Below are 27,107 nucleotides of genomic sequence, written 5' to 3' on the forward strand. Positions count from 1 at the left end.
TTAATTTCACCGCTGCAGTCACTGTCCGCAGTGATTTTTGAGCACAAGAAAATAAGAACTGTCACTGCTTCTACTTTTTCCCCTTCTATTTGCCATGAAGTGATGCAACTGGGCACAGAAGAATTGATGCTTTTGAACTGTGGTGTTGGAGAAGACTCTTAAGAGTCCCTTGGACTGCAAGGAGATCAAACCAGTCCTGGATATTCATTGGAAGGACCAATGCTGAAGCTGAAGCTCCAATACTTTGGCCACCTGATGGGAAGAACTGACTCATTGGAGAAGACCCTGATGCTGGGAAATATTGAAGGCAGGATGAGAAGGGGACGACAGAGGATGAGATGGTTAGATGGCATCACCAACTCGATGAACATGAGTTTGAGCAAGCTCTGGGTGTAGGTGATGGACAAGGAAGCCTGGTAAAGCTGTAGTCCATGGGGTCACAAGGAATCAGACATGACTGAGCAACTGAACTGAACTGATCTGATGGGACTGGATGCCATGATCTTTGATTATTTTTTCAAGTATGCAATGAATATAATTGACTATATTCACCATGTGGTACACCATATCCCCTTGACTTGCTTGTTTTATAACTAGATGTTGATAGCTTTTAATGTTTGTACTCAATACCAAATTTTTACAGAATTTCCAACGAACTGAGAAGGTTCACTTAGGAGATTTGAAAGTCAATCCATGAAATTATGAGTTCGAAAAATGTACAAACCATTATTGAGGAAACCATTTCTGCCTTAGCCAATGAAGCACTCTGAAAGAAATGTCCTTGCTTCCAGAACATTTCAAGAGTTTCCACAGGCTTTATCTCCGTGTGTTGTGGCTAATACCTGACACACATTGGCACAGAATCCAACATTGGTCTCCATAAATATTACTCTTGTGTGGGTGGAGATTGGATTTCTTAGATAAAGATAACACACAGGAAAGTAGAGAATGTGCTCTTCCGTATTACCTTGTAAATTTAGTTCACTCCTATTTCTCCAGTATGCTATAGTGTTACACAGAAAATCGATGTTAGGCAGTGTCTTGCTTCTTCTTTAAAACTGGATTGTTTACATGGTGGACCCGCAATAAATTTAATAGATAGGATGGATGACATAATCTGAAGGACAGACTAGAAGCTGTCTTCTTTTTCATTTGTCACTTGAATACGTAGTGTTCATGATTGCATTTTGCAAACTTGAGATTGTTTCTATTTGTCTTATTTTCTGGGGTTTTTTGGGTCATTTTCTGTTGTGTTATTTTTTAAGTTCCAATTTAAAAACTCAGCGTGCTAAGGTATAACTATTTTTCAGTGATATTTTGGACATCACATATGGATCCATCAGTACTGTGTATATATATATGTAATTACTGACAATTAATGCTATGATTGTAGCTGTCATGAACTAGTTGTGTCTTATATAAAATAAGAAATGAAGAGAAAGTATAGTTTATACATGTATCAATATGATTGCCTTTTCCAATGCATGTAGTTCTTTTTTGTGTTTTTTTCTTTGGTATAACTTGCCTTCTGTTTGAAAAATTTCCTTTAACTAATATTAAGGAGCTAGTTTTACTATGAGTGAATTGTTTCAGCGTTTATCTAAAAATATCATAATTTTACTGTTTTTCCTATTAGAGAATATAAAAAGCTAATAAAACATGATCAATAATAAAGGTATACTTAGCAACAACCTCCTCTTAAACACTAAGGAATTAAATGCCTATGAATTGTTTTTCTTTTTTAAATAATTGATTAGAGGTAATTTCAAATCTGCTTCATTTTCACACTACTATATATAAAATAGGTAACTAATAATGACCTACTGTGTAGTAGGGTGCTGGTGTATAGTTTTCGGCCAGCTATTGGACTGCCCATTCAGATCTTTTCATTGATTCTCAAAAGGTGTCCTTAATCACCCAAGAAGGAAGGTGATTTACACTGGGGATAACATTTGCTCCTCACTGGAAATCCCCAGACTCCCCGTACAGTCAGTGCCACCCAAACAGCAGGTGACGTGATAATGGAATCTCTGTGGAGAGACCAAGGCTACAAACACCGTCGCTATAACCATGACCTCAGGTGCTCGGCGCTCATCCTGAGTGACACGTCCCTGCACAGAGCTCTGAAGCAAAGACCAGCCAGGTGAGTGCTTCCTTCTGTTCAATCTCAGGGCAAAGACTGGAAGAGACATTGCCTCCAGCAGGAGAGGGACTTAAGACTTAACTCACACGGGGCAGGACAGGGGCAACACGGCCTCACTTGAGCATCCACATCCATGTTCTGCTGGGTGGAGGGTGGCTGTGTGCTGGGGAGTGTCTTAGGCCGGGAGCAGAGCCAGGTGGCCCACCGCAGATCCCTGTGCCCTAGAGTCTCTAAAGATGAGAGAGGAGGGATGTGGTCTCTGGAATGTTGCCAAGTCTTGGATGATCCAGCCACTGAGCTCCTCCCTGTTGTTAACAAAGACTTCTCATTGTAGCAGACCTCACAGATCTATGCTTGTAGGGGAAGGAGTCCCCCTGCCCCCTTTCTCAGATCATCTCCACCGGGGACCTTATTCCAGGCTCCTTCAGTCCTGTTGCCCACAGCTCATGACGATGCCTCTAAGCAGCTCATTTTCGGCTCTCCCTCAGCACTGGGCTACACAGCAGCTCTGATTTCAGGGCTCACCTGTGATGAGTTACACACTCCTCTGTCAACACAACAAAATTAATTCCTGCTGCTTCCACTGTATTGTAAGCATTTTTATTCACAGAAGTAAAAAAGAAAAGAAAACCAAGACAAAATGAGGACGCTATTGTAGCAGAAAGTGCTCAGAACCAAAGGAGAGACAGAACTGCCTTTAAATAGTTTTTTGTGTGTGTGCAAGCACAGCTGTGTCATCAGAAAAGTTGCTGGAAAACAAGGCTTTTATGGGTTCTCTGTTTTCTTCTAAGAAAGGTTACTTCCAGCTTGTCCTGTTACATAGAGAGTGACCTGCTCACACTGGTCCCCCCATGCCTGTGGGAGCAGAGAGGCTCCCTAGGGTCGGCAAGCAGTGGAATGTGTGTTCCTCTCACAGCACAAGGGCATCCTCTGCGGGTTCATTTTTTGACTCTGGCTGTGGTGGTGCCCCATGTGTGACTGTGTGGGGTTGGGTGTCATGGATTGTGTGGGGGCAAGTGTGTCCTTCTGCAATTCTGGGTCACAATGGTGTCAGGGAGGCACCTCCTCTGTGGGGTTGACCTCTGTGTGTCCCACAAAATGGCAAACAGTAGCTATGACCACATCACTCACCCCAATAAATACTCAGCCCCATAGAAAGGAAATCATGGGCCATGTGTATGGGAGGAGAGATGCAAGAGGATGAAGGGAACTGCATGTACTTAGGAGTCACTGTGATGTGACTGAGGAGCCGTGATGTAGGGAGAAATGAGGGGGGTTTCAGGGAGGATCCTATGAGGATTCACTGTGCATGAGACTCATGTTCGAGCTTTTGCCAATAAAGAAAGTTCAATGGGATTCATGGAGCAGCTCCATCACGAGGACCAGGCTCAGGGTACCCCCAGGATGGGCCACCGCAGCCTGAAGGAGGCTGGACGGGGATACAGAGTAGGTAGAAGTCGTGTGTGCTCACACGGGGAAGGACGCGCAGTCCAAGCACTGTCCAGCTCCACCTGCCAAGAGGTAGCTCTCCACGCAATGGTCAGGGCACGTGTCCAGGCCCGCACCTCCGAAGCAATCTTGAGACCACGGCTACACGTGTCCAGGCCCGCGTTCAGGGAGCTAACGCAAGAGAAGGGACAAGCATCCAGGTCCGGGGCCGGGAGCTGTCGCGAGAACTGAGGTGAATGTCCACGTCCTGTCTTGGGAGCTGTCGCGAGAGCAGAGGTGGTGCCTGGTCCCGGCTGCGGCGCACAGCAGCTCCAGCACGAGGAGCCGCCGCGAAAGGCCCAGAGGGCCGGGAGCCACGGTGCTCGTCGGCGGCCTCTGCATCTGCCAGGATAGTATTTCTTGTTTCCAAGAGCTCTCGATTTATCAGGAAGAGAGAGCAGAGAGAAGGAAACGAACAAAAAGGTATGAATCTCATCTTGAGGTGAAGAGAGTGAGTCAGTTGTGACTACGGAGGGGCTCCTGAGGTGATTCTGAGCAGGTGGAGCCAGGAGGCTGAGCCTGAAGGACGAGACCACTGAAGTGGCGGGAAGAGGGGCCACTAGGAGCTGGGAGGGGAGGCCAGGACGCGTTTCCTGCTTTGAGCGGAAGCAATGCTCCGCTCTGGTGGGAAACGGAAGGAGGGCGGCGGTGGGGTTAGAAACGCCTTAGGTGCCCCAAGTCACTGTTTCCTCCTCACGTTGCTGCAGGTGCTCAGTGACGAGGTGAATGTTTATCTTTCAAAAACCAACTCATAGTTTCCTTGGTAGTTTCTACTTCTTTTCTGGTTCTTATTTCATTCATTTCTACTGTTTTTTCCTTATGTATCTGCTAACCTTTGCCTTAGTTTTGGGTGGGTGGTTTGGTTTGGGGTTTTTTTTGGGGGGGGTATTTTATGTGATTTTTTGGTTGTTTTTTTTTGTTTGTTTGTTTTAGTTCTTTCTAGTATAATGTATGTTGATTATTAGAATCTTTTTTTCTTAATTTCATTTGTTGTTAAACCATCTCTCTCAGAACAAAGCCTGTGCTGACTCCCGTAGCCTTCGGTTTGCTGTGTTCCCACTCACGCTTGCATCTCAAGGTATTTTATTTCCATTTGGATTTTCTTTGACCACTGTTTGTTCTGGAGTGGTTGTTCATCTCCACATATGTGTGAATTTTCCAGCTTTCATGCTGTTATTGGCATCTTATTGCATATAATTACCGTGGGAAAAAGCCACTTCATGTGATTTCGGTGTTAAATCTGTTAAGACTTGTTTGGGGGACTTCCCTGGCGTTCCAGTGACTAGGACCTCACCTTCCAAAGCAGGGTGTAGGAGTTCGATCCCTGGTCAGGGGTCTAACATTCTACATGTCTCAGGGCCAAAATCAAGACATTTAAAAAAAAGCAATATTATAACAAATTCAATAAAGACTTTTTAAAAAAAAGACCTGCTTGAGTCCTAATATGTGATGTGATCTGGTGAATGTTCTCTGTGGTCTTGAGAAGAATGTATATTTTTCTGCTCTTGGATAAATTGATCTGGTTATGTCCATAAAGTTCAACTGTTCTAATGCGTAGCTAACTCCAACAGTTCCATGTTGATTTTTTGTCTGATGAAAGTGGGAGTATTGCAGTCCCCACTATGATTATGTTTCTTGCTTTAGATATGATAATGTTTGCTTTATTGTTTAGATGCTCTGAGGTGAGTGAGAACTTATATGAGTCTTGTCTTGTGCACCAGCATGATGATGACTATTGCGATCTAAATAGACTACAGCATAGTATAAATGTAATATTCATATGCACTGGGAAACCAAAAAATTGTGTGACCCACTATATTGTGACATTGAATTTATTGCTATGGTTTGGAGCCAAACACAACTTCTCTGAATTACGTCTGTATTTCTGCTGTGAACCTCACAATTTCTTTCCTTTGGGCTTAATTCGTTCTTCTTTTGTAGTTCCTTGAGGTGTAAAGCTATTTTGTTTGAGACCTTTCTTCCTTTTTCATATAGACATTTATCACTATCAACTTAGCTCTTAATCTGCTTCCCATAAGTTTTGTTATCTTGTATTTCCATTGTCATTTTCTGAAGATGTTTTATTTTTGATTTTTCATTTCATCCATGTAGTTTAATCTTCACACAAGTATACCAGCTCCAAGTAAATATAATATGCCTAGCCGCTGTTAACAGAGAAGGCAATGGCACCCCACGCCAGTACTCTTGCCTGGAAAATCCCATGGATGGAGGGCCTGGTGGGCTGTAGTCCGTGGGGTCGCTAAGAGTCGGACACGACTGAGCGACTTCACTTTCACTTTCACTTATTATTGAATTATCCCATTTTCTTTAATAATTTGTAGTTTCATATCATTGTGGTTGAAAAAGATGCTTGAAATGATTTCAGTCTTTAATATGTTAAGACGAATGGAGAATGGACCATATACACTTAATATATTTTCTGTGGCTGATGGTTGGTGAGTCTGTTAAGTTCATGTGGTCTCATGTATAGTTTGAGTTCAATGATTCCTTATTGATTCTCTATATGATTAATCTATTGCTGAGACTAGGAAATTAATGTCCATATTATTACTGTGTGTTGTATATTTTTCCCCTTGATTTATGTGAACAAGTCCTTAGTATATTGAGGTCCTCCAATGTTGGGCTTACAAATATTTACAGTTGTTCTATTTTATTAATGAATGGATACTTTCATCATTATATAATGACTTCCTTTGTCTGTTTTTACAGTTTTTGCCCTTTAGTCTATTTTTGTCTGAGATGACTATAGTTATCCCTACTTCTTTTGGTTTCTACCTGCATGGACTATCTTTTTCCATCCCTTCTCTGTAGGTCTATGTGTGACCATGAAAACTTCAATTCTACATAACATGGTCCTGTGGGACTCCAGTAGGCTAAGTACCCTTCACTGTTGGGGTGGGTTATTAGAGGGTCCACCCCTTCAGGGACAGCCACAGAGGTTGGGGCATGAGATGTGTGTGGACAGGTTCCTTCCAGGCACAAGCTGAAGGCTTGGTTTCATTTTTTGAATCAAACCTGAGGGAGAATGTGGAAGCAGTGGCCACTTGTTCTTTCAGTCTCCTGAGAGCTTCCCAGTCAGCCGCTCGATACAGTGCTTAAATGCCAGATCCTCAGGCAGTAGCTGGTAGAGAGTGCAGTCAAACTCCAGCAGGGTGATGGTGTTAAAGCCTATTCATGCTGCACTGATCCTGGGGATGTGGCCGTGGTGGGTGCTAGCAGGTCATTTCACAGCTACTTTTTTATTTTCTTAGCCCTTTGAGGCTCCACAGTGCCCATCCACACTGGCTACCAGAGCTAAGTGATTTGAGGGAGCTAACGTGGTTCAGGCCCTTACTTCTCAGAGAAGCAAGTAGTTTCGTGTTTCATTGTGATTGGAATGCACTGTGCTACAGGTGGGCTCATGGTGAGCAGGTGTCCCAGACGTTCCCACCTGTTTTGATGTGGGTGTTTTCAAAGTCATCTGATGTGTACAAGTCATTCAATGATTTCCTGAATTTCTCTCAAAGGAATTGATCCATGTGTAAATATATTCACTGTATCCATGGGAGGAGCAAGCCTCTGTGTTGCCATCTTGGTGAAATCACTCAGTACATTCTTGTAATAAGTGGGATGATCATGAATCCTAAAGTGGTAGAGCACATTCTTGTCTCTGTCTTCTGTCACTCGTATACCTGATACATATTATTTAATACCTATGATGGGTCATCAAATGTTGTTGAACAAGACAGACATGGTTCTTGAGTTCATGGACCTTACATACAGGTGGAGAACAGGATATACAAGTAAATAGGAGTAAATAAAAAATTATAATGGTGAAACTTGTAACTAATGTCAAGTGTATGTTCTCCAGGTAAAACTGATTATCTGGCATATGAGAGTGCCATTTTTCTCAAGAGAAGTAAAGAGTGAGAGTCCCTTCCCAGTCTTGGTTCTGTAAGAAGACTGCTGATGTCATCACCTGCACAGCTTCCTTTCTGCTCCAGGACACTCTGAAATCCTCTCCATGTCTTTTCAGAAAGATGTCCTACGAACTGCAAGCCAGGAAGCTCTGAAAACCATCTATCTCTTACAGATGGGAGTTGGGTCTGTGGTCAATGTCATCCTTTTCTTCCAAAACATCTCTCCAGTCTTGTTTGGACACAAGCAGAGACCCACAGACACTATTCTCACCCACATGGCCCTGGCCAATCTCTTGGTTCTTCTCTCCTCTGGGCTTCCCCACACAATGACAGCTTTTGTTTCAAGTAAGCCCCTGTCCAGTCCTGGGTGTAAACTTGTATATTACATACACAGAGTGGCTCGCAGCACCACCCTGTGCTCCACCTGTGTCCTGAGCACCTATCAGTCCTTCACGCTCATCCCTGGGAGAGAAGGGAGGTCATTGCTCAGAAGAAGAGCCCTCAGGGTCACAGATTCTTCCTGTTGGATCTGCTGGATATTCAGTGCCTTAGTGAATAGCTACGTTCCTGTGAACATCACTGGTCTACAGGACACGCACAACTATTCTGATACTCAAGGCAGGTGGTTCTGCATGTCCTTGGGTCATAAATCAGGCTTTACCTTCTTGTGGTCTGTCTCAGATGCCATATTTATTAGCCTCATGATCTGGTCCAGTGGCTCCATGGTGCTTCTTCTGCACAGACACCACCAGAAAATGAAGTATATTCATACCCGCACTGGACACCACAGATGCCCCCCAGAGACCAGAGCCACCCACACCATCCTGATGCTGGTGGTCACCTTTGTCATCTTCTATGTGCTGAATTCTATTTTTGCTTTTTGTATTAGTGCTTTTCACGATTTTCGTCTATGGTTGCTGCAGACCTCTAGTGTCTTAGTTTCATGTTTTCCCACTGTTTCCCCCTTCCTCTTGCTCCTTAGGGATCCTAGAGCACCTAGATTCTGCTCCTAAATTATTAAAATGTATTGTTAAAGTGCGAAATGTATAGTAGACAGCTTCGATAATGAGAGTAGTGACTCCGTTCTGTAACTATTTCCTCAGTAATAGTGTTTCTCCAGTATAATTAGTATATAACATAATGTCAGTTTCAGTTATGCAGCATGATAAATGGGTATTTATATGTACTGCAAAATGGTCACCACAGTGTCTGATTGATATGAAGCCTGCATAAAACATTACAAATGTGTGGAACTGTACAGTCTAAGAAATTCCTACGTATTCTGTAAAATGGTCAACAGTGATTCTGAGCAGAATATAAACACTTTAGGAACTCATACAATGGCTACAAAAATCAAAGAGCACAGGTTTAGAGCCCTAACCCTGTGCTCTGCAACAAGAGAAGCCACCACAGTGAGAAACCTGCGCACTGCAACTAGAGAGTAGCCTCCATGACAGCAACTACAGAAAACCCAGGCATAGCAACAAAGACCCAGTGCAGCCCAGAATAAAATAAATAAATAAATAAATAATTTTAAAAGAAAGAAATTTATCATTAAAAAAATACAAGCTCTTTTTGAGGAAATCATTTCCTTGATGGCCAGTTCAGCTCTCTAAAAGAAACCTTCTTCAGGAGTTTTTGCAAATTATTTTTTCCATATGTTGCATCTAATACCTGATGTACATTGACACATAATCTAATGTTTGTCTAGATAAATATTACTGTAGGGTGGATGGAAATTTTTATTTCATGGATGAAGATAATAAATCCAGAAAATGGAGGTGTTCTTCTGTATTACCATATACCTTTATTCACTTGTACTTTCCAGTATGCTGTAGCGTTAATTCAGAAAATAAATGTTATTCATATGGGTTGCTGCTTCTTTCAACCTGAATTTTCTTTATGTGATTGACCATCAATAAATTTGGTTGATTGAAAGGATTAAGTAACATGAAGGAGGGAGTAAAAACTGTCTTTATATTTGTCACTTGAGTGTTTATTATTCATCACTGAAAATCAGAAACTTGGATCTTAGTTTTCAGTTTTTCCTGTTTTTTTTCCTCTTTTTTTGCCTTTTATTTGGATAGTCTAATGTTTTGTTTTTTGCATTCCATTTGAAAAGTATATAGTGTTATGGTATAACTACTTTTTTATTGGTTTGATTTTTGTAGCTATTGTATGAGTTCCTAAAGTGTTTATATTCTGCTCAGAATCACTTTTGACCATTTTACAGAATATGTAGGAATTTCTTAGACTATACAGTTCCACACATTTGTAATGTTTTATGGCACTGCTTTTATAAATGCTTAGTCTCTATACATATTATTACCCACAGTTCATGCTATGATTTTTGCTGTGATAAGGTAGTTGTCTCTAATGCAACAAGTCTGGTAATACCAAGTGTTGAAAGGATATGGATCAAGAGGATTTCTTTTTTTCCTCTCTTTTTTATTTTGTTTTCTAATTATAGTCGACATGCAATGTTATATTTGTTTCTGGTGTACATCATAGTGATTCCACATTTATTTACGTTATGAGTTGATCGCCGCAACTCCCGTTACCACTCCTCTCTGCAAAGTGTTGACTGTATTCCTTATGTTACAGCTCAGTGACTTATTCATGTCAGAACTGGAGGTTTGTGCCTTAATCTGTCTCATCTGTTCATCTGTTTCATCCAACCTCCAACTTCCTCCTTCCTGAAAACCACCAGAGTATCTGCCTCTATGAGTCTGATCTTGTTTGTTTTGTTTTCTTTTGCAGACGCCGCATGTAAGTGAAGTCACGATATTTGTCTTTCTTTATCTGACTTATTTCACTTAGCATAATAGGTCTAGGTTCATCCATGTTGTTGCAGATGGCAAAATTTCATTCTTTTTCTGGCCAAGTAATATTCCTTTGTATACCACATCTTCCTTATACATTCGTGTGTTGATAGATACTTGGATTGTTTCCATTTCTTAGCTATTGTAAATAATGCTGCAATGAACATTAAGGTGTCCATATCTTTTTGAATTAGTGTTTTTGTTTTTTGGAAAAATATCCAGGATTGGAATTTCTGGATTGAATGGTAGTTCCATATCTAATTTTTTGAGGAATCTCTATTCTGCTTTTCACAGTGACCACACCAGTTTAATTCCCACCAACGGTGCACACGAGTTGCCTTTTCTCCACATCCTCACCAACACTTGTTATTTGTTGTCTATTTAATAATAGCTTTTCTGACAAATGTGAGGTGATATCTCATCGTGGTTTTGACTTGCATTTTCCTGATGACTAGTAATGTTGAACACTCATTATTACTGCTTTATAATATTCCATTCATTACTTATTCTAGTGCTGATGGGTATTTGAGTCTTTTCTGGCTTTTTACCATTGTGAGACATGCTGCAATGAACTTTCTTACACATGTGTTCTGATGAATATGTATAAGAGTTTCTCTTGGTTATACAGCTGATCTGCATGAAGAATATAAATGTTCACGTGACAAAATAATGTCGCGTTATTTCCAAAGATGTTGAAGAAGGCTTCTCAGGCTGCCTGAGATGCTGCATTTCCCCTGCTGACTGATTCAGCCCCACGTACTGGGCCAGGTGCTTTGCCACAGCCAGGTGGGTTCAGCTGAGGGGCAGAAGGTCTGAGTCTGACCAGCAGCACCCAATGGAAAAAGACATTGGTCCATAGAGGTCGATTATGATTATAAATTTACATGTAGCCACGTTGTGTCAATTTTTTACAGTGTCAATTATTTTAATATCATAACTATTACCATTTCAAGTTGTAATCAGTTCTGAATAGTTCTTGACAAGATGGTTTAAAATCTCTGTCTTAATACTTTCTTGAAATTGAGTGTGTGTGTTACACCCACAGCCCCTCTCAGTTCAGATGAGCCCACTTAAGGAGCTCAGTAGCCACAGGGGACTGGAGCTTCCACACTGGACAACCCAGATGTGGACACTTTCACCATCCTTCATGTGGTTCATATGAAACCAGCATTTCATATCTCAGAGCCAGGACCATGAGTATTATTTCTGTTTGCATTTTCATCACCTAGTACTAGGGACGGCACACAGTAGGGTCACAGTAACTCTATGTGTTTAAATATGTGGGGGCAGATTCCAAGGATGAATAATCATTCAACACATTAAATCATTATCATGCATATTTTCTGCAGATGGGAACTACAGTTGAACACTTTAAAGAGGCAGTGGTCATCTTATCTGCCTGCCTTCTCTTCTCAAACCCATGTACCTGAACTGTGGACAAGTCCGCTGGCCACAGTGCATCAACTCCCTGCAGAGGAGCACAGTGGGGACGATTAACTGTACCACTTCTGCTCTGTGGGCTTCAGAAGGATGAACTCAGGACTATTTCCCAGCTTAGGAAACTGGTCCCCAAGAACCAATTGTAAATTGATAGTTGCTATGATCAATTTAAAGTATTCTAATGTCCCCTCTCTATTTTTTCTAATCGGTAATAATTTTTAACCCACAAAACTCTGGAGAACCCAATGCAATTGTTCTTCCTGGAGTTTCTACCCTCAGGCTCTACACACTGAGCCCCCATCAACCCAAGGACAGAGTGCATGTTTTCCTGCCCCAGGTCTTGTTCCCAAGGTGTTTCTTTCCATCGTGAGTCTCTGCCCCCATAAGCTTTGATCCCCTCTATTCACTGTCCGAGTCTTCAGTCTTTGAGGCAGTGATGCCCCCAGTTTTCTCACCTTTTTTACAGATCAAAGAATTTTTCCTTTGTTCAGTGTTTTTTCTTGTTGTTAGAACAGAGTGGTGACTTTCAAGCTCCGTGCATGAAAAACCAGAAACCAGAAATCCATGACTGATTTCTTAAGTTATATTGGGTAGAGGAATTCTGATGATACATGAGTTCTCCAATGTTGACAGCTAATTCGATTGCAGCCATGTTAAAATTAGTTGGACACTCTTATAACCTGAGTGATATTTTTGCATTTTATTTTCTTAATACATTTTTACCATAGGCAGGATAATCATGAGTTCTGTGGGTGGTAGACTATATCCTTGATTCTATCTCCTGTCACATATTCATATACTCAGTACGTATTATTTAACACCTGTCAGAGATCAACCATGTTGCTGAACAAGACAGACATGATTCCCAAGTCATGGGAGACAGATATAAATACAAAACAGTACTGGTGAATAATACAGCTGTTATGTGCTTGTTCTTTGAGTTGGGCCCCTCCTATAGAGTATAAAAGTATCTGCTTTCTTGGAAGAAAGAAGAGTAAGAATTCTTTTTTATTCTGAGAATTCTTTTCCAGTGCTGGTTCTGAAAGAAGACTGCTGATGTCATCATTAGCACAGCCTCTTTTCTGCTCCAGGACACTCTGGCGTCCTCTCCATGTCTTTTCACAAAGATGCCCTGACAATCCCAGGGGACATGGTTCTGAAAACTATCTTGTAGTTACAGATGGTGGTTGGGGCTCTGGTCAATGCCATCCTTTTCCTCTACAGCATCTCTCCAATCTTGCTTGGCCACAAGAAGATATCCACATACGTGATTCTCACCCACATGGCCGTGGCCAGTGTCCTGGTTCTTCTCGCTCTTGGCATTCTCCACACAATGGCAACTTTTGTGTCAAAGAACCCCCTGTCTAGTCTTGGATGTAAACTCTGTATTACTTACGGAGAGCGGCTCTCAGCACCGCCCTGTGCTCCACCTGCGTCCTGAGAACCTATCAGTCCTTCACTCTCACCCCGAGGAGAGCAGAGTGGATGATGCTCAGAGGAAGGGCCCCCAAGGTCACTGGTCCTTCCTGCTGCACCTGCTGGATGTTCAGTCTCTTAATGTGCATCACTGTTCCTCTGAAAACCGCTGCTCCACAGAACACACACAACTGTACTGATAACCAAGGAGTGTGGTTTTACTCATCCTCAGGTCCTGCTGATGGCTCTGTCTACTTGTGGTTCATCTCTGATGCCGTGTTTCTTGGCCTCATGGTCCAGTCCAGTGGCTCCATGGTGCTTCTGCACAGACACCGCCAGAAGGTGCAGTATGTTCACACCCCTCACTGGGCACCACAGATGCCCCCCAGAGACCAGAGCCGCCCACAGCATCCTGATGCTGGTGGTCACCTTTGTCATCGTTTACATACTGAATTCCATTTTTTCTTTTTATCTCGCTTCCTTCTCAAGTATTCATCTATGGTTGATACAGACCACTCATATTTTGATTTCATGTTTCCGCACTTTTAGCCCCTTTCTGCTTATCCTTAGGGATCCTAGATTTCCTAGATTCTGCTCTCATGTTGTCAGAAGTCACGGCTGAAGTGCAAATGTGTAGCAGACAGCTTCACTAATACCTGAGATCACTCTATTCTGTGACTCTTTACTCAGTGCCGTTTTTATTGATATAATTAACATAAAATGTTTTAGTAGTTTTAGTTGTAGAATATAACCATTCTATACCTGTATATGTTGCAAAATATCACCTCAGTAAGAACAAATTGCTGTATTCATGCTGCTGCTACTGTTGCTAAGTCGCTTCAGTCGTGTCCAACTCTGTGCGACCCCATAGACGGCAGCCCACCAGGCTCCCCCATCCCTGGGGTTCTCCAGCGAAGAACACTGGAGTGGGTTGCCATTTCCTTCTCCAATGCATGAAAGGGAAAAGTGAAAGTGAAGTCACTCACTCGTGTCCGACCCTCAGCAACCCCTAGGACTGCAGCCTTCCAGGCTCCTCCGTCCACGGGATTTTCCAGGCAAGAGTACTGGAGTGGGGTGCCATACACAGACACAAAAATTATTTTTCCTGTAATGAGGACTTTTAAGATTTACTCTCTTAGCAAATTTAAAACCATGCAATACAGTATTATTATCTATAGTCACTATGCTGCTGCTGCTGCTGCTAAGTCGAGTCAGTCATGTCCGACTCTGTGCGACCCCATAGACGGCAGCCCACCAGGCTCCCCTGTCCCTGGGATTCTCCAGGCAAGAACCCTGGAGTGGCTTGCCGTTTCCTTCTCCAATGCATGAAAGGGAAAAGTGAAAGTGAAGTCGCTCAGTCGTGTCCGACTCTTCGCAACCCCATGGTCTTCAGCCTACCAGGCTCCTCCGTCCATGGGATTTTCCAGGCAAGAGTACTGGAGTGGGGTGCCATTGTATATCCCTGGGACTTATTTTACAACTGAACATTTGTACTTTTTGATGTTTATAATAAGTACCAAATTTTTACATAAAATCCAACGAACATGGAAGATCAGTTTAATAAGGTGCTGCACTGGTATATTTGATAGTCCACCCATCAAATTATATCAACTTGAAAAGGATACTTCAGATTTTTGAGGAAACCGATTTCTCCCTCAATCCATCCAACCGTCTGGAATAAATCTCCTTTATAAAGAAATATTTAAAGTATTTCCACAAATTTTATCTCAGTGTTACTGTGAATAATACCTGAAATACACTGGCACATAATCCAGTATTTGGTCCAGATAAATATTATTCCAGAATGGACAGAGATTTTATTTCAGTGAAGAAGATTGTTTAAAAACTGGGAAAAGGAGAAGGTGTTCTGTATTACCTTGAATCTTTGTTTAACTCATGTTTCTCCAGTCAGCTATAGTCTTACACAGAAAATCAGTGTTCTTCAATGGATCGCTTCACCTTGAAAGCTGCATGTTCTTTATATGGTTGAGTCTCAGTAATCTGGTTGATTGGATGGATGAAGTCATATGAAAGAAGGAGTAAAAACTGCCACCTTTTATAGTTGTCACTTAAATGTATAGCTCTCCTCTAGTCTCAGTTGTCTATCTGTTCTCTTAGGTTTTTACTCTCTCTGTTTTTCTTCCCCCCTTGTTTTGTGACAGACTGTTGTTTTTAATATACCATTAAAATTGTTTAAATTTTTTATTTTTTAATAGTTCAACATTTTCTTTATTTTTTAAAAAATTTATTTATGTTAAATGGAGGCTAATTATTTCACAATATTCTATTGGCTTTGCCATGCATTGACATGAGTCTGCCACGGGTGTACACGTGTTCCCCATCTTGAACCCCCCTCCCAACTCCCTCCCCATACCATCCCTCTGGGTCATCTCAGTGCACCAGCCCTGAGCTTTAAAATTAGAGGATAACTACTTAACAATATTATGATTTTTTTGCCATACATCCACATGAATCAGCCATAGGTATACATATGTCCCCTCCTCTTGAACCCCCCTACTCCTGCCTCCCCATCTCACCCCTCTAGGTTGTCACAGATCACCAGCTTGGGGTTCCCTGCATCTTACATCAAACTCCCATTGGCTATCTGTTTTACATACGGTAATGTATATGTTTCACTGCTACTCTCTCAAATCCTCCCACCCTCTCCTTCCCCCGCTGTGTCCGTAACTCTCTGCTCTATGTCTGTGTCTCCATTGCTGCCCTGCAAGTAGGTTCATCAGTACCATCTTTCTAGATTCCTCGGTGATGGTGGTTTTATCACTAACTCGTGTCCAACTCTTGTGACCCAATGGACAGAGGAGCCTGACAGGCTACAGTCCATGGGATTCTTGAGGCAAGAATGGAGTGGGTTGCCATTTCCTTCTCCAATATTCCATATATATGCATTCATATGTGATATTTGTCTTTCTCTTTCTGACTTACTTCACTCTGTAAGGTTCATCCACCTTATTAGAACTGACTCAAATGCATTCCTTTTTTATAGCTGAGTAGCATTCCACTGTGTATATGTACCATAACTACCTTATCCATTCATCTGTTGATGGACATCTAGGTTGCTTCCATGTCCTAGAACTGGTCTTTAGTTGCTTTACAATGTCGTGTTGGTTTCTGCTGCACAGAAGTGAATCAGCTATACATATATCTCCTCTCTTTTAGATTTCCTTCCCATTTAGGTCACCACAGAGCACTGATAGAGTTTCCTGTACTATACAGTAGGTTTTCATTAGTTATCTAATTTAACATTGTATATACGTCAACTCGTCTCCCAGTTCATCCCACCCCCCTTTCCCCTCTTTGGTGTCCATATGTTTGTTCTCTATATCTGTTCTAATTTTAGTAGTGTATTTAAAATAAATAACCAATAGGACCTACTGTATAGCACAGGGAACTCTGCTCAATATTCTGTAATAACCTAAATGGGAAAAGAATTTGAAAAAGAATAGAAAAATAATAAAAATGAATTCACATTGAGTTATTGAATGAGAGGAAACTAAACCATGTTTAGGGCTTCACCAGTGGCTCAGCGGTAAAGAATTCACCTGCAAGGCAAAAGACTCAGGTCGATCCCTGGGTCGGGAAGATCCCCTGGGAGAGGATGGCAACCCACTCCAGTGTTCTTGCCTGGAAAATTCCATGGACAGAGGAGCCTGGCGGGCTACAGTCCATGGGGTTGCCAAGAGTCAGACACGACTGTCGTGACTGAGCACACATGCATGCAAGCCTTATTTATCCTTCTGAAACCTCCTGTTTTACTTAACAGTATATCAAGGATATCTTTTCACTTTAATACATAAATCTTTTTCACCTTTCTAAGGCAAAAAATTTATTTTGATAGTGTTAAGGTGTAAGTACTTTCTGTTGCTTGTGGTAGCCATTGTATATGGGTTCCCAAAGTATCATAGTCTGTCCCGACTGCTTTCAACCCTTTCAAAGAACATGTAAAAACTTTTAAATAGTATAATTCCACAGGTCTTGTAATGCTTTTTGCTATTTTTTTATGTTTTCATCAAAGAATACAGATTCTTTCGAATGGAGTCAGTTTTGAGAAGCCAGGGTGCACTACTAGCTTGCACACTGCCGAGACTGTGTCATTGCTCTGGGGCCTCTCAGCACAAACAGCTCATAATTCGGTTTCATGAACACACTCACACATGCAGACATACTTAGCTACACTCAACACATACACATTTTTTTATCCAAGTATAGTTGATTTACAGTATTGTGTTAGCTACTGTGTTTAGAGTGGATAACCAATGGGAACCTATTGTATGGCACATGGAACTCTGCCCAATGTCACGTGGCAGCCTGGATGGGAGGGGAGTTTGGGGGAGAATGGATTCATGTACATGTATGGCTGAATCCCTTCACTGTTCCTGAAACTATCACAACACTGTTAATCAGATTTACCCCAATACAAAATGTGTTGGTGTTGAGAAAAATAAAAACATGCAATATTGTGTTAGCCTCAGCTGTACAAAAAAAATAATTCAGTTATATTTAGAATGGCAAAGTCAGGATTTAAACTTAGATACATATAATAGTAATGAGTAAATGTAGAAGGAATGATGTAGGTAGAACGTGATTGGAAACCACCATAGGAAAAAAAATATAGTTGTTTCCTAGCTTTTAAAAATTCTCTGGTGTTTTCTTGTAACTGGATTCAACAGATCACACTACTTCGGCCCCTAAGCCAGTTTTGGTGGAGTTCATTTCAGTCCTGACATCATGCCACCCAAAGGCTGCGCCAGTTTTCTGCACTTTCCCGTCTCTAGAGAACATGCCGTGTTGGGCCAGCTAAGGACTGGTGCTGGTTCTGCAGCATCCTCATGTGGTCGTGACAGACGGGTCTGTCTCGGTTCCACACACCATTTTACTGGAACCAGAAGCAGTGAAGTTCCTCTTTGTTCTTGTACTAGCACTCCTGCAAAGCACACAGCAGAACTGGTGTGTGAGAGTGTGTGAAAGAGAGGGTGTGCATATTGGGAAGCACAGTAGAGAGACTGTGACTGAGACCACGAGTAAGATGGTGAGGGTGTGTGTGTGAGCAAGAGGGAGTGTGTGTCTCTCCCTGAAGGAGAGAAAATAGGAGACAGAGGAGAAACAGTTCTGAGAAGCTTGTGTGGGTGCATGCATAATCGTGTCCAACTTTTTGCGACCCCATGGACTGTAGCCCACCAGGCTCCTCTGCCCATGGGATTCTCCAGGCAAGAATATTGGAGCAGGTTGCCATTTTCTCCTTCAGGAGATCTTCCCAACCCAGGGATTAAACCTGCATCTCTGGCATCTTCTGCGTCGATGGGTGTATTCTTTACCACTAGCACCACCTGGGAAACCCTTTAAGAAGCTTAGTTCCTGTATTTCATAATCTCTTGTGACCCGGGAAGAGCAGCTGCAAGTGTGTGGATCCCAGGCTTTAGCATTTTCTCCAGCCTCCTCCCGCCCCACCAGCAACACCAGCCCTGATTCTCTGTCCTGGAGCTCTGGCACCATCTGCTGGGCCAGGTGCCCCACACTGCAAGGGAAGACACCTTCCACTTCTCCCAGTCCCTGGGCTAGCCACGTGGAGCTGCCTACATCTAAGTTCAAGCAGAGTAAGATTAAAATTCTGCTCCTCATTTGCCCTAGACTCATTCCAGGTGCTCCATAGTGACATATTTCTGTACAACACAACATTTTCATCACCTCACAAAGTTCTCCTCCACCCAACACCAGATACAGTTAACTCTGTGTAAGAGAAAAGAGGGTGCCCAACTATGCATCCATCCTACGCTCTCTCTCACACACACATGCACACACATACACATGTGAACACGAGAGACCTGGAATTCTTCTGCATCAGCAGCAGGACTAGAATCCCCTTGTTTGGCATCATCTTTCCCACTTCAGCCCCTGAAGACAAAGATGCTCAGGGCAGAGCGACACAGACATGTGCACACCCCTCCTCTCCATGTCAATCAGCTCCACGCTGTCAGCTTCATACTGTGAATACCCAGGTCCCCAGAAGATGTTTGCTATTCAAACAGTGAGATTAAGAGAGAGAATGGAGTAGGTACAGCTCGGATGTAGGCATCAGAGCAGGGACCCAACCACATACCCTACGGTGCCTTTTTTTTAACATTCTGTCTTATGCACACTCTCAAATAATTATCATTTTTCTCTATAATGTTTGGAGTTAATGATGGTTGATTCAACTTACCTTTTCTGCTGGAGTGAGAAGATTTGAAGCTGTCGATTGGAACATTCTAGAAGGCAGCACATAAGTGATTCAGCCACAGTTGTATCATGAGCTTCTCCTCTCATTCCCCTTTGAGTGTTTGGTGGTAACTGTTGCAGGGTTTCCCCCCCATAAATGCCTCAGAGTTGTATCTCTTAACACTAACACCAAACTGTCCCTAGCCAGGATATAATTATCACTTAAATTCTCCAATGGAGGGACGTCCCTGGTGGTCCTGTGGATAAGACTCTGAGCTTGCAATGCAGAGGGCGTGGGTTCAATCCCTGATCACGGAACTAACATCCCACATGCCACATGGCACAGCCAAAAAGTAAAAACTCTCCAGTGGAAAGAACTGCCGGATCTGCTCAAGGTAGATGATGCTTAAAAGTAGACAAGGAGCTTGAGGTATGGGTGGGTGAGTGGATGATTACCCTGTTGTCTACAGTTTGTATGCTTGAAAACATCCATTAAGGGAGGGGATATGTGTGTCCTTGTGGCTGACTCATTTTGCTGTTCAATAGAAACTAACACAACATTGTAAAGCAACTATACTCCAGTAAAAATTAAGTTTAAAATAAATAAAAATTGTATTTAAAGGAGAAATTTTTAGCAGTACTCTTGGAAATTCTAATAATATTCAAACAGAAAAAAAAAGATAACATGGCTGAAACAAAGAATTAGCCCTAGCATGAGAACAAAAGCATGAAAACATACTCAATATGAAACGAAGGACAGCAGGAAGAACAGTTTCTCAGTGAAAAGCCTGAGGAGTGTGGGATTGTCCCAGGGGCTGGGGCACCATGAACTCTCAGATGGGGTGGGTTGTGGGCGCTGGAATTCTCACAAAGTACAACAAACTAGTTCTTGGGAGCAAACTTTTACTCAAAGACTCAGATAGTAAATATTTTTAGGTTCACAGGCCACATGGTCTCTTTAGACAATATGCAGACAGAGGTGGCTGCTTTCCAATGGGTGCGTGCTTAGTCCCGTCTTCAGTCGTGTCCAACTCTTGGTGACCCTATAGACTCTAGCCCACCAGGCTCCTCTGTGCATGGGATTCTCCAGGCAAGAATACTAGAGTAGGCTGCCATGCCCTCCTCCAGGGGATCTTCCCAACCCAGGAATGGAACCCCCGCCTCTCATGTCTCCTGCATTGGCAGGTGGGTTCTTTACCACTAGCGCCACCTGTGAAGCCCCTCTGCATTCCAGTAAAATGCAACAAAACTTTCCAATAAAATTGACCGTTTACCTGTGCCATCATGTTGACATTATGGATACAAAGGATTTTGAGGTTGAAAAGATGGCCTAAAATGGGGGATTTCACAGATGAAAAAGACCTAGGAATATAATTAGAAAGAAGCATGGAATTTAAGGTCCTTGAAAACAGACTCCTGATCCATTGGTGACACGGTATTTTGGAGACATGAAAAAGCACTGAGGAACCAGCCCAGTTGGAAATAATGAAATCCCTGATGCACCTTCAATGGTCCCTTTAACGCCTGATTTAACTTTGACTCTGAACTAAAATTTCCACAGGAAATACAGAAAACTTTTTTCTGACAGCTATTTGGATATCATTTGTTGTTGTTCAGTTGCTCAGTTGTGTCTGACTCTTTGCAACCCCATGGGTTGTAGCAGGCCAGGCTCCTCTGTCCTCCACTATCTGCTGGAGTTTCCTCAAACTCATGTCTGTTGAGTCGGTGATGCCATCCAATCATCTCATCCTCTGTCATCCCCTTCTCCTCCCGCCTTCAGTCTGTCCCAGCATCAGGGTCTTTTCCAATGAGTCAGCTCTTCCCCTCAGGTGGCCAAAGTATTGGAGTTTCAGCTTCAGCATCAGTCCTTCCCATGGATATTCAGGGTGAATTTCCTTTAGGACAGACTGAATTGGCAATATTTGTTTCCTATTAGATTAAAAATAGCACTTTCAAGATACAATTATCTCTTTTGTGTGTGTGAAATCTCTGTATGACTGGAGGATAAAGAAACCTAAGGCCAGAATTAAATCACAACCTGATTGGATTAGCAAAGAAGGGCGTGAGATGGGAGAAGCCATCCCTTATAAAAGCCCCTGGAGGTGGCTCACTACAGAACTGAGCTGTGAGAGGGGGCAAGCAGCTGGACCTGGCTGAGAGAGGTAAGTCTGTCTTAGGAGCGTTCATTCTTATATTTCTGTTCTACAGAAGGCAGGGATTTGTAAATGTATTCAAACTGGAGAGTTACCTGAGGCACGGTGCGTGCACTTGGAGACACAAGGACCTCCAGGAGAACAGGCAGAATTTAGATGTTCAGTATCCAGGCTGGAGAAGTAATAAAGTCTTCACTGTTGTTGTTCAGTCACTCAGTCGTGTCCAACTCTTTGTGACCCCATGCCAGCCTTCCCTGTCCTTCACTATTTCCCGGAGGTTACTCAAACTCATGTCCATTGAGTCGGTAATGCCATCCAACCATCTCATCCTCTGTCATCCTCTTCTCCCGCCTTCAGTCTTTCCAGCATCAGGGTCTCTACCCACGAGTTGGCTCTTGGCATCAGGTGGCCGAAGTCCTGGAGCTTCAGCATCAGTCCTTCCAGTGAATATTTAGGGTTGATTTCCTTTAGGGTTGACTGGTTTGATCTTCATTATCCTGAGTCTAATCAGAGCTTGGTAGACTCTGTGAGATGAAGTTTCAGCCACAGACTGGTTCCACCTCTCAAGTTCCTCTGTGAGTTTTTGCCACATGCAGTTTGGACAGGTGGAGAGTCCAGGGTGACCCACATGTGTGATTCTAAGTTCATTTTCCAGTATGCACATAAACAAAGGAGAAGCAGATAAATCTAACCAGTGTTAAAAGGCAAAGTGTCATCATTGCAACATCATTTTTTAAATCTTTTTGGGTTTTTTATGTTAAAAGACAAATTACTCTTTATTGCCTTGACACTAGCATCCCTATTAGTCTTATTTTTTTATTGAAGACTAGCTGATTTCCAATATGTTACTTTGAGGTACAGCACAGTGATTCAGTATTTTTTCAAAGTATTCTCTAAGTTATTACAAGGTAATGGGTGTACATCCCTGGTGCTATACAGTATGGTCCTTGTTTATCAATTTTACATATAGTAATTTCTGTCTGTTAATCTATAGTACTGCCCTCCACCCAACCTCCCCTCTGGTTGCCACGCATTTTTTTTTCTCTATCTGTAAATGTGTTTCTGTTTTTCATATGTGTTCATTTGTATTGTTTTCTACTCTCCACATAAAAGTGATATCATGCAGTGTTTGTCTCTCTCTGACTGACTTCACTGTGCATAATATCCTCCACGCAGCCAAAAAAAATTAAATTGTAGAGATTTATATTATCTATCAGGCTTCCTTGGTGGCTCAAAAGTAAAGAACCCACCTGCCAACGCAGGAGACTCAGGTTGGATCACCCTGTTGGGAAGATCCTCTGGAAAAGGAAATGGCAACCCACTTCAGTACTGTTAACCTGGAGAATCCCATGGACAGAGGAGCCTGGCGGGCTACAATCCATGGGGTCGCAAAAGAAGCAGACATGACTGAAGTCATATTCTCTATGAGACAAAAATTCTGGGGAAAAAAGTGCCCCAGGGACTAGTATCCATTCAGCTCATGGAAATTCTCGTCTCAGGCACGTTTCCCCAGAGAGGACCCATGGCTGAACACTTCTTTAAAGCGAGTAAATGTGTGGTCTGCCTAATGTACCTGGACAACCCCAGGTACTTGAAATGCAGCTTTGGCTGCTGCTTCCGCTGCCTGGATTCGCTGCAGAAGGCGCCCGGTGCGGAGGGCTTGCTGTGCCCCAACTGTTTGGTGGTCTCCCAGAAGACTGACCTCAGGCACGTGCTGCAGCTGGGAGCACTAGTGTGCAAGGTCAAGGCCTCGAGCCCCAGCTGAGAGCCGTCCCCCAGACGAACCCAAGGATCCGCAAGTTCTGAGGTGAGGCGTCTGTGTACCGTGCCCCAACCAACAATCGCCCGGGGCAAAGCGCCTTTTCAACAGCGCTCAGCTAGCTAAGGCCTCGCTGAGGGCCTCGCTGAATTCTGCCACCTGAAAATGTTTATTCTTTCCAACCAGCAAGTGTTCTTCTCCATTAGGTGTAGGTAAGAGCTATCTGTAGATTTTTATTTTTTAAGCAATGATACATTTAGGCCATGCCTTAGTCCTGTGTGGCCTTCGCAGGTGGCACTAGTCATAAAGAATCCACCTGCCAATGAAGGAGATGCCTGGGAGGTGGCTTCCATCCCAGGATCGGGGAGATCCCCTGGAGGAAGGGAATGGCGACCCCCTCCAGCATTCTTCCCTGGAGAATCCCGTGGACAGAGGAGCCTGGTGGGCTACAGTCCACGGGTTGCCAAGAGTCCAACATGACTGAGTGACGGAGCACCTCCCACAGGATGTGGCAAAGCCCCAGGTGACTCTGCACAGCACGAGTGGACAGGGCGTACTGAAGGCACGAACGCCCAGCCGAAGGGAAAGGAGCGTGTGCTGTGTGACCGGAGGTCTCAGTCCTGTCTCCTGCGCTCCTGCCCTGGCTGGGACCTAAGGTGCCTGATTCCGGCTCAGGACTCCTAGGGAAGGGTAATGACCACAGCTCAGCTGCGTCTCTTGGGTTAGCTCCGAATGCCAGAGCTGACCTCCCCAGCTGTGCAGAGAGTGCCCAGGCTCCTTCCATCCCCTCCACCCGTGCCCTCCTCCTGTGAGGGGTCCTATCATCCGTGGGCTGTGATGACTGTGTGCCGGTGCCCCTTCAAGCCTGCATGTCATCAGGAAAGCAGCCAGCTGCTCAGCCTCTTGAGTGTGCTTCCACCTGCTCTGTGCACACCCGTGTTTATGATAGGGACCTGGAAAACTGCATGTTCTCTCCAACGGTCAGAAAGTCTCAGCATCTCCCAAAGAGCCGTGTGAGGAGGGAGCCAAGCAGAGTCGTCGGCCTTTGCGGCAGAGGGTTTATTTCTGAGTCTCCTGTGGCCCCATCAAAAGCAGAGACATTACTTTGCCAACAAAGGTCTGTCTAGTCAAGGCTATGGTTTTTCCAGTGGTCAGGTATGGATGTGAGAGTTGGACTATAAAGAAAGCTGAGTGCCGAAGAATTGATGCTTTTGAACTGTGGCATTGGAGAAGACTCTTGAGAGTCCCTTGGACTTCAAGAAGATCCAACCAGTCCATCCTAAAGGAGATCAGTCCTGGGTGTTCATTGGAAGGACTGATGCTGAAGCTGAAACTGCAATCCTTTGGCCACCTGATACTCAGAGCTGACTCATTTGAAAAGACCCTGATGCTGGGAAAGATTGAGGGCAGGAGGAGAAGGGGACGGCAGAGGATGAGATGGTTGAATGGCATCACTGACTCAGTGGACATGGGTTTGGGTAAACTCTGGGAATTGGTGATACAGGGAGGCCTGGCGTGCTGCAGTCCATGGGGTCATAAAGAGTCGGACACAACTGAGCAACTGAACTGAAATGTGGCCGCATCCACACGGTCACATCAGGACAGGCGGGTCGAGGCCCCCTCCTCATTGCTTGGTTAGGCGGAGATGTTGCCAATGCAGCTAGTCCTTCCACCCCGGGGCCCTCTGAGCCTGGCCGCATCAAGTTCTGGGTCTGAATCACTACATTATCCAAGCCCATCCTTTCCCGTGTCCACAAGAATCCCTTCCTCCGTCTTGACTTCCAGAGTTAACCCCCTCATCCAGAGACCTCTGACACATCTTCTTATATTTTCTACAACTCAGAGAATGGGAAGGACTGGAATGCAATTGCTTGTTGTTCATTTACAGAGAGGGAAGATGCAAAAAGAAGAAAAAGATACCTGACTATTTCAACATTATTCTGGGACACATCAAATCACCACCATTCAGGTGTATATTCAGTGTCTGTATTTTGACAAAGTCTGTCTCAATTGGACAATTTTGAGGAAAATCAACACCCAGGGACTTTTTTTTTTTTTTTTGGATGCATATCATGTTCTAAACAGAAGAAAAGTCTTGAATCAAATAATCCAATTAATGCAAAGAGAACATGGACATGAATGAGAAAGACCGGTTCAATTTTAATCATTCAGTTTATACATGGAATTGTATCTCTTTAATCATTCAGTTTATACGTGGAACTATCTCATCAGGGTCAGGGGTCAGGAACCCTCTGCTTGGGTGAGAAGTGCCGTTACGGAAGTGAAGTGAGTGAGCCACGTGAACCCCCAGAGGGCAGGAAGTGCAGTGTCCAGTGTCCCTACTTGCTGACCTTTCTCCCCGCCGTGGACGTGCCCTTGGACGTTGACACGGCCACCAAGCACCTCATCATTTCTGAGGACCTGAGATCTGTCTGGCGTGGGTTTACAAGCAGCAGAAGAAGCCGAGACCTGAGAGGTTCACCGCAGCACTTGCGTCCTGCGCTCCCCGCGGTTCACCTCCGGCGCCACTCCTGGAGGTGGAGGCGGGGTCCGGCCGAGGGGACCTGGGCGTCGGCTGCGAGACTGCGCGCCGGCGAGGGGAGACGCGGCCGACTGCGGGCGCGGCTTCCGGGCTGTGAGTTTGAGAAGGAGCCGTGTTCTCCGTCTGCACCGAGCCTTCCTGCACCGAGCGGGGGTCTTCCTGAATGTCGGGGTCGTTTCCTTCTACTACGTTGGTGAGGGGTCCCATATCTTTACATTCACTCAAAGTTCCCGCTGCGGAGCCGCTGTGTCTGTTTTTCTCTGCACAGCATCCGAGCCAGGACGACCAGAGCTTCCTGAGGATCTACCCTGTGAGTCTGGGCACTGGCGGTCCTCGCTGAATCCGGGGCAAAGCGAGTGACACCGGCCGCTGAATCCGAGGCAAAGCGAGTGACACCGACCCCCGAGGCGCGGGGAGAGAACTCTCGAGTGCGCGTGGCTGTGGCCGGGACGTCCCCGGTTGCTGCCCACGTGGCGCAAAAGCGCAGCAGAGAATTACAGTTCATGAATCACTAACACAAATTGTATGAGAGAAGCTTACATTTCCAGAAGTAGTGTTGTGGTTTCCGGACTTATTTCTATTTCAATTATTGTTGGTTTTTTTTTTTTCCCAGAGCAATTTCCAAATGTTTTCTTTTAATTTTCTGCAAGTGTAACCTAGTGTGTGATGGAGGTTCTTTATATGATGGAAACAAGAGTTGTTTCAAGAGTAAAAATGTGTGCATGCAATCAGTTTCATTCAACAGCTGAAAAACACACATTCATTTCAGGTGCACATTGAACTAGGCCACATTCAGTTTCTACTGCACGTTGCTGAGCCTTCTGACCCCAGCAGGAAGGACCCACCTGGCCATGAGAGGAGGCCTGGCAGGGCCTGAGAGGTTGATTAAGTCAGTGGGGAAAAGTCACCATCTTGCCTAAAATGTGAAGCTGTGGTGATAAAGAAAATGAAGAAGACCCTGCCAGGCTCAGTTCACTCCTCTCAGGACAGAGTCCTCTGTCCAGTGCCCCTAAATGGACACACACTGCCTGGCACTGAGCTGACCTCCAGAATATTTGCTGAATTAACAAATGCCTCCATACTGCAGACCTTGTCTCTGAAATCTGTCTTTTGGAGAAATCGGAGACGTGAAGAATAAATTCCATCAGGTGGACCCACCTCAAGTCCACTAGGTTCGCCTGTGGCCTCCACGTGCCCCCAATGCCACTCAG

The 27,107-nt window shown here is 43.9% G+C and overlaps 1 protein-coding gene and 1 pseudogene across 6 annotated transcripts; both read left to right on the forward strand.

Moving 5' to 3' along the window:
* The first annotated feature begins 1,954 nt into the window (after positions 1–1,954).
* LOC123330165 (vomeronasal type-1 receptor 4) lies at positions 1,955–26,930 on the forward strand. Of its 6 annotated transcripts, XM_044930902.2 has the most exons (4): positions 1,955–4,054; positions 4,339–4,394; positions 4,643–4,709; positions 7,503–9,506. In XM_044930902.2, the coding sequence occupies exon 4, from the start codon at positions 7,656–7,658 to the stop codon at positions 8,562–8,564; it is 909 nt and encodes a 302-aa protein (XP_044786837.1). In that variant the 5' UTR covers positions 1,955–4,054; positions 4,339–4,394; positions 4,643–4,709; positions 7,503–7,655; the 3' UTR covers positions 8,565–9,506. The 6 variants fall into 6 exon arrangements, 3 of the variants coding, with proteins under 3 accessions (XP_044786837.1, XP_044786838.1, XP_044786839.1); XM_044930903.2 differs by having other exon boundaries at positions 1,955–4,353; XM_044930904.2 differs by lacking the exon at positions 4,339–4,394.
* Positions 12,847–13,907, forward strand: LOC123330205 (annotated as a pseudogene).
* Positions 26,931–27,107: the final 177 nt, after the last annotated feature.

The sequence above is a fragment of the Bubalus bubalis genome, chromosome 18 (genome assembly GCF_019923935.1).
Source record: "Bubalus bubalis isolate 160015118507 breed Murrah chromosome 18, NDDB_SH_1, whole genome shotgun sequence".
NCBI lineage: Eukaryota > Metazoa > Chordata > Mammalia > Artiodactyla > Bovidae > Bubalus > Bubalus bubalis.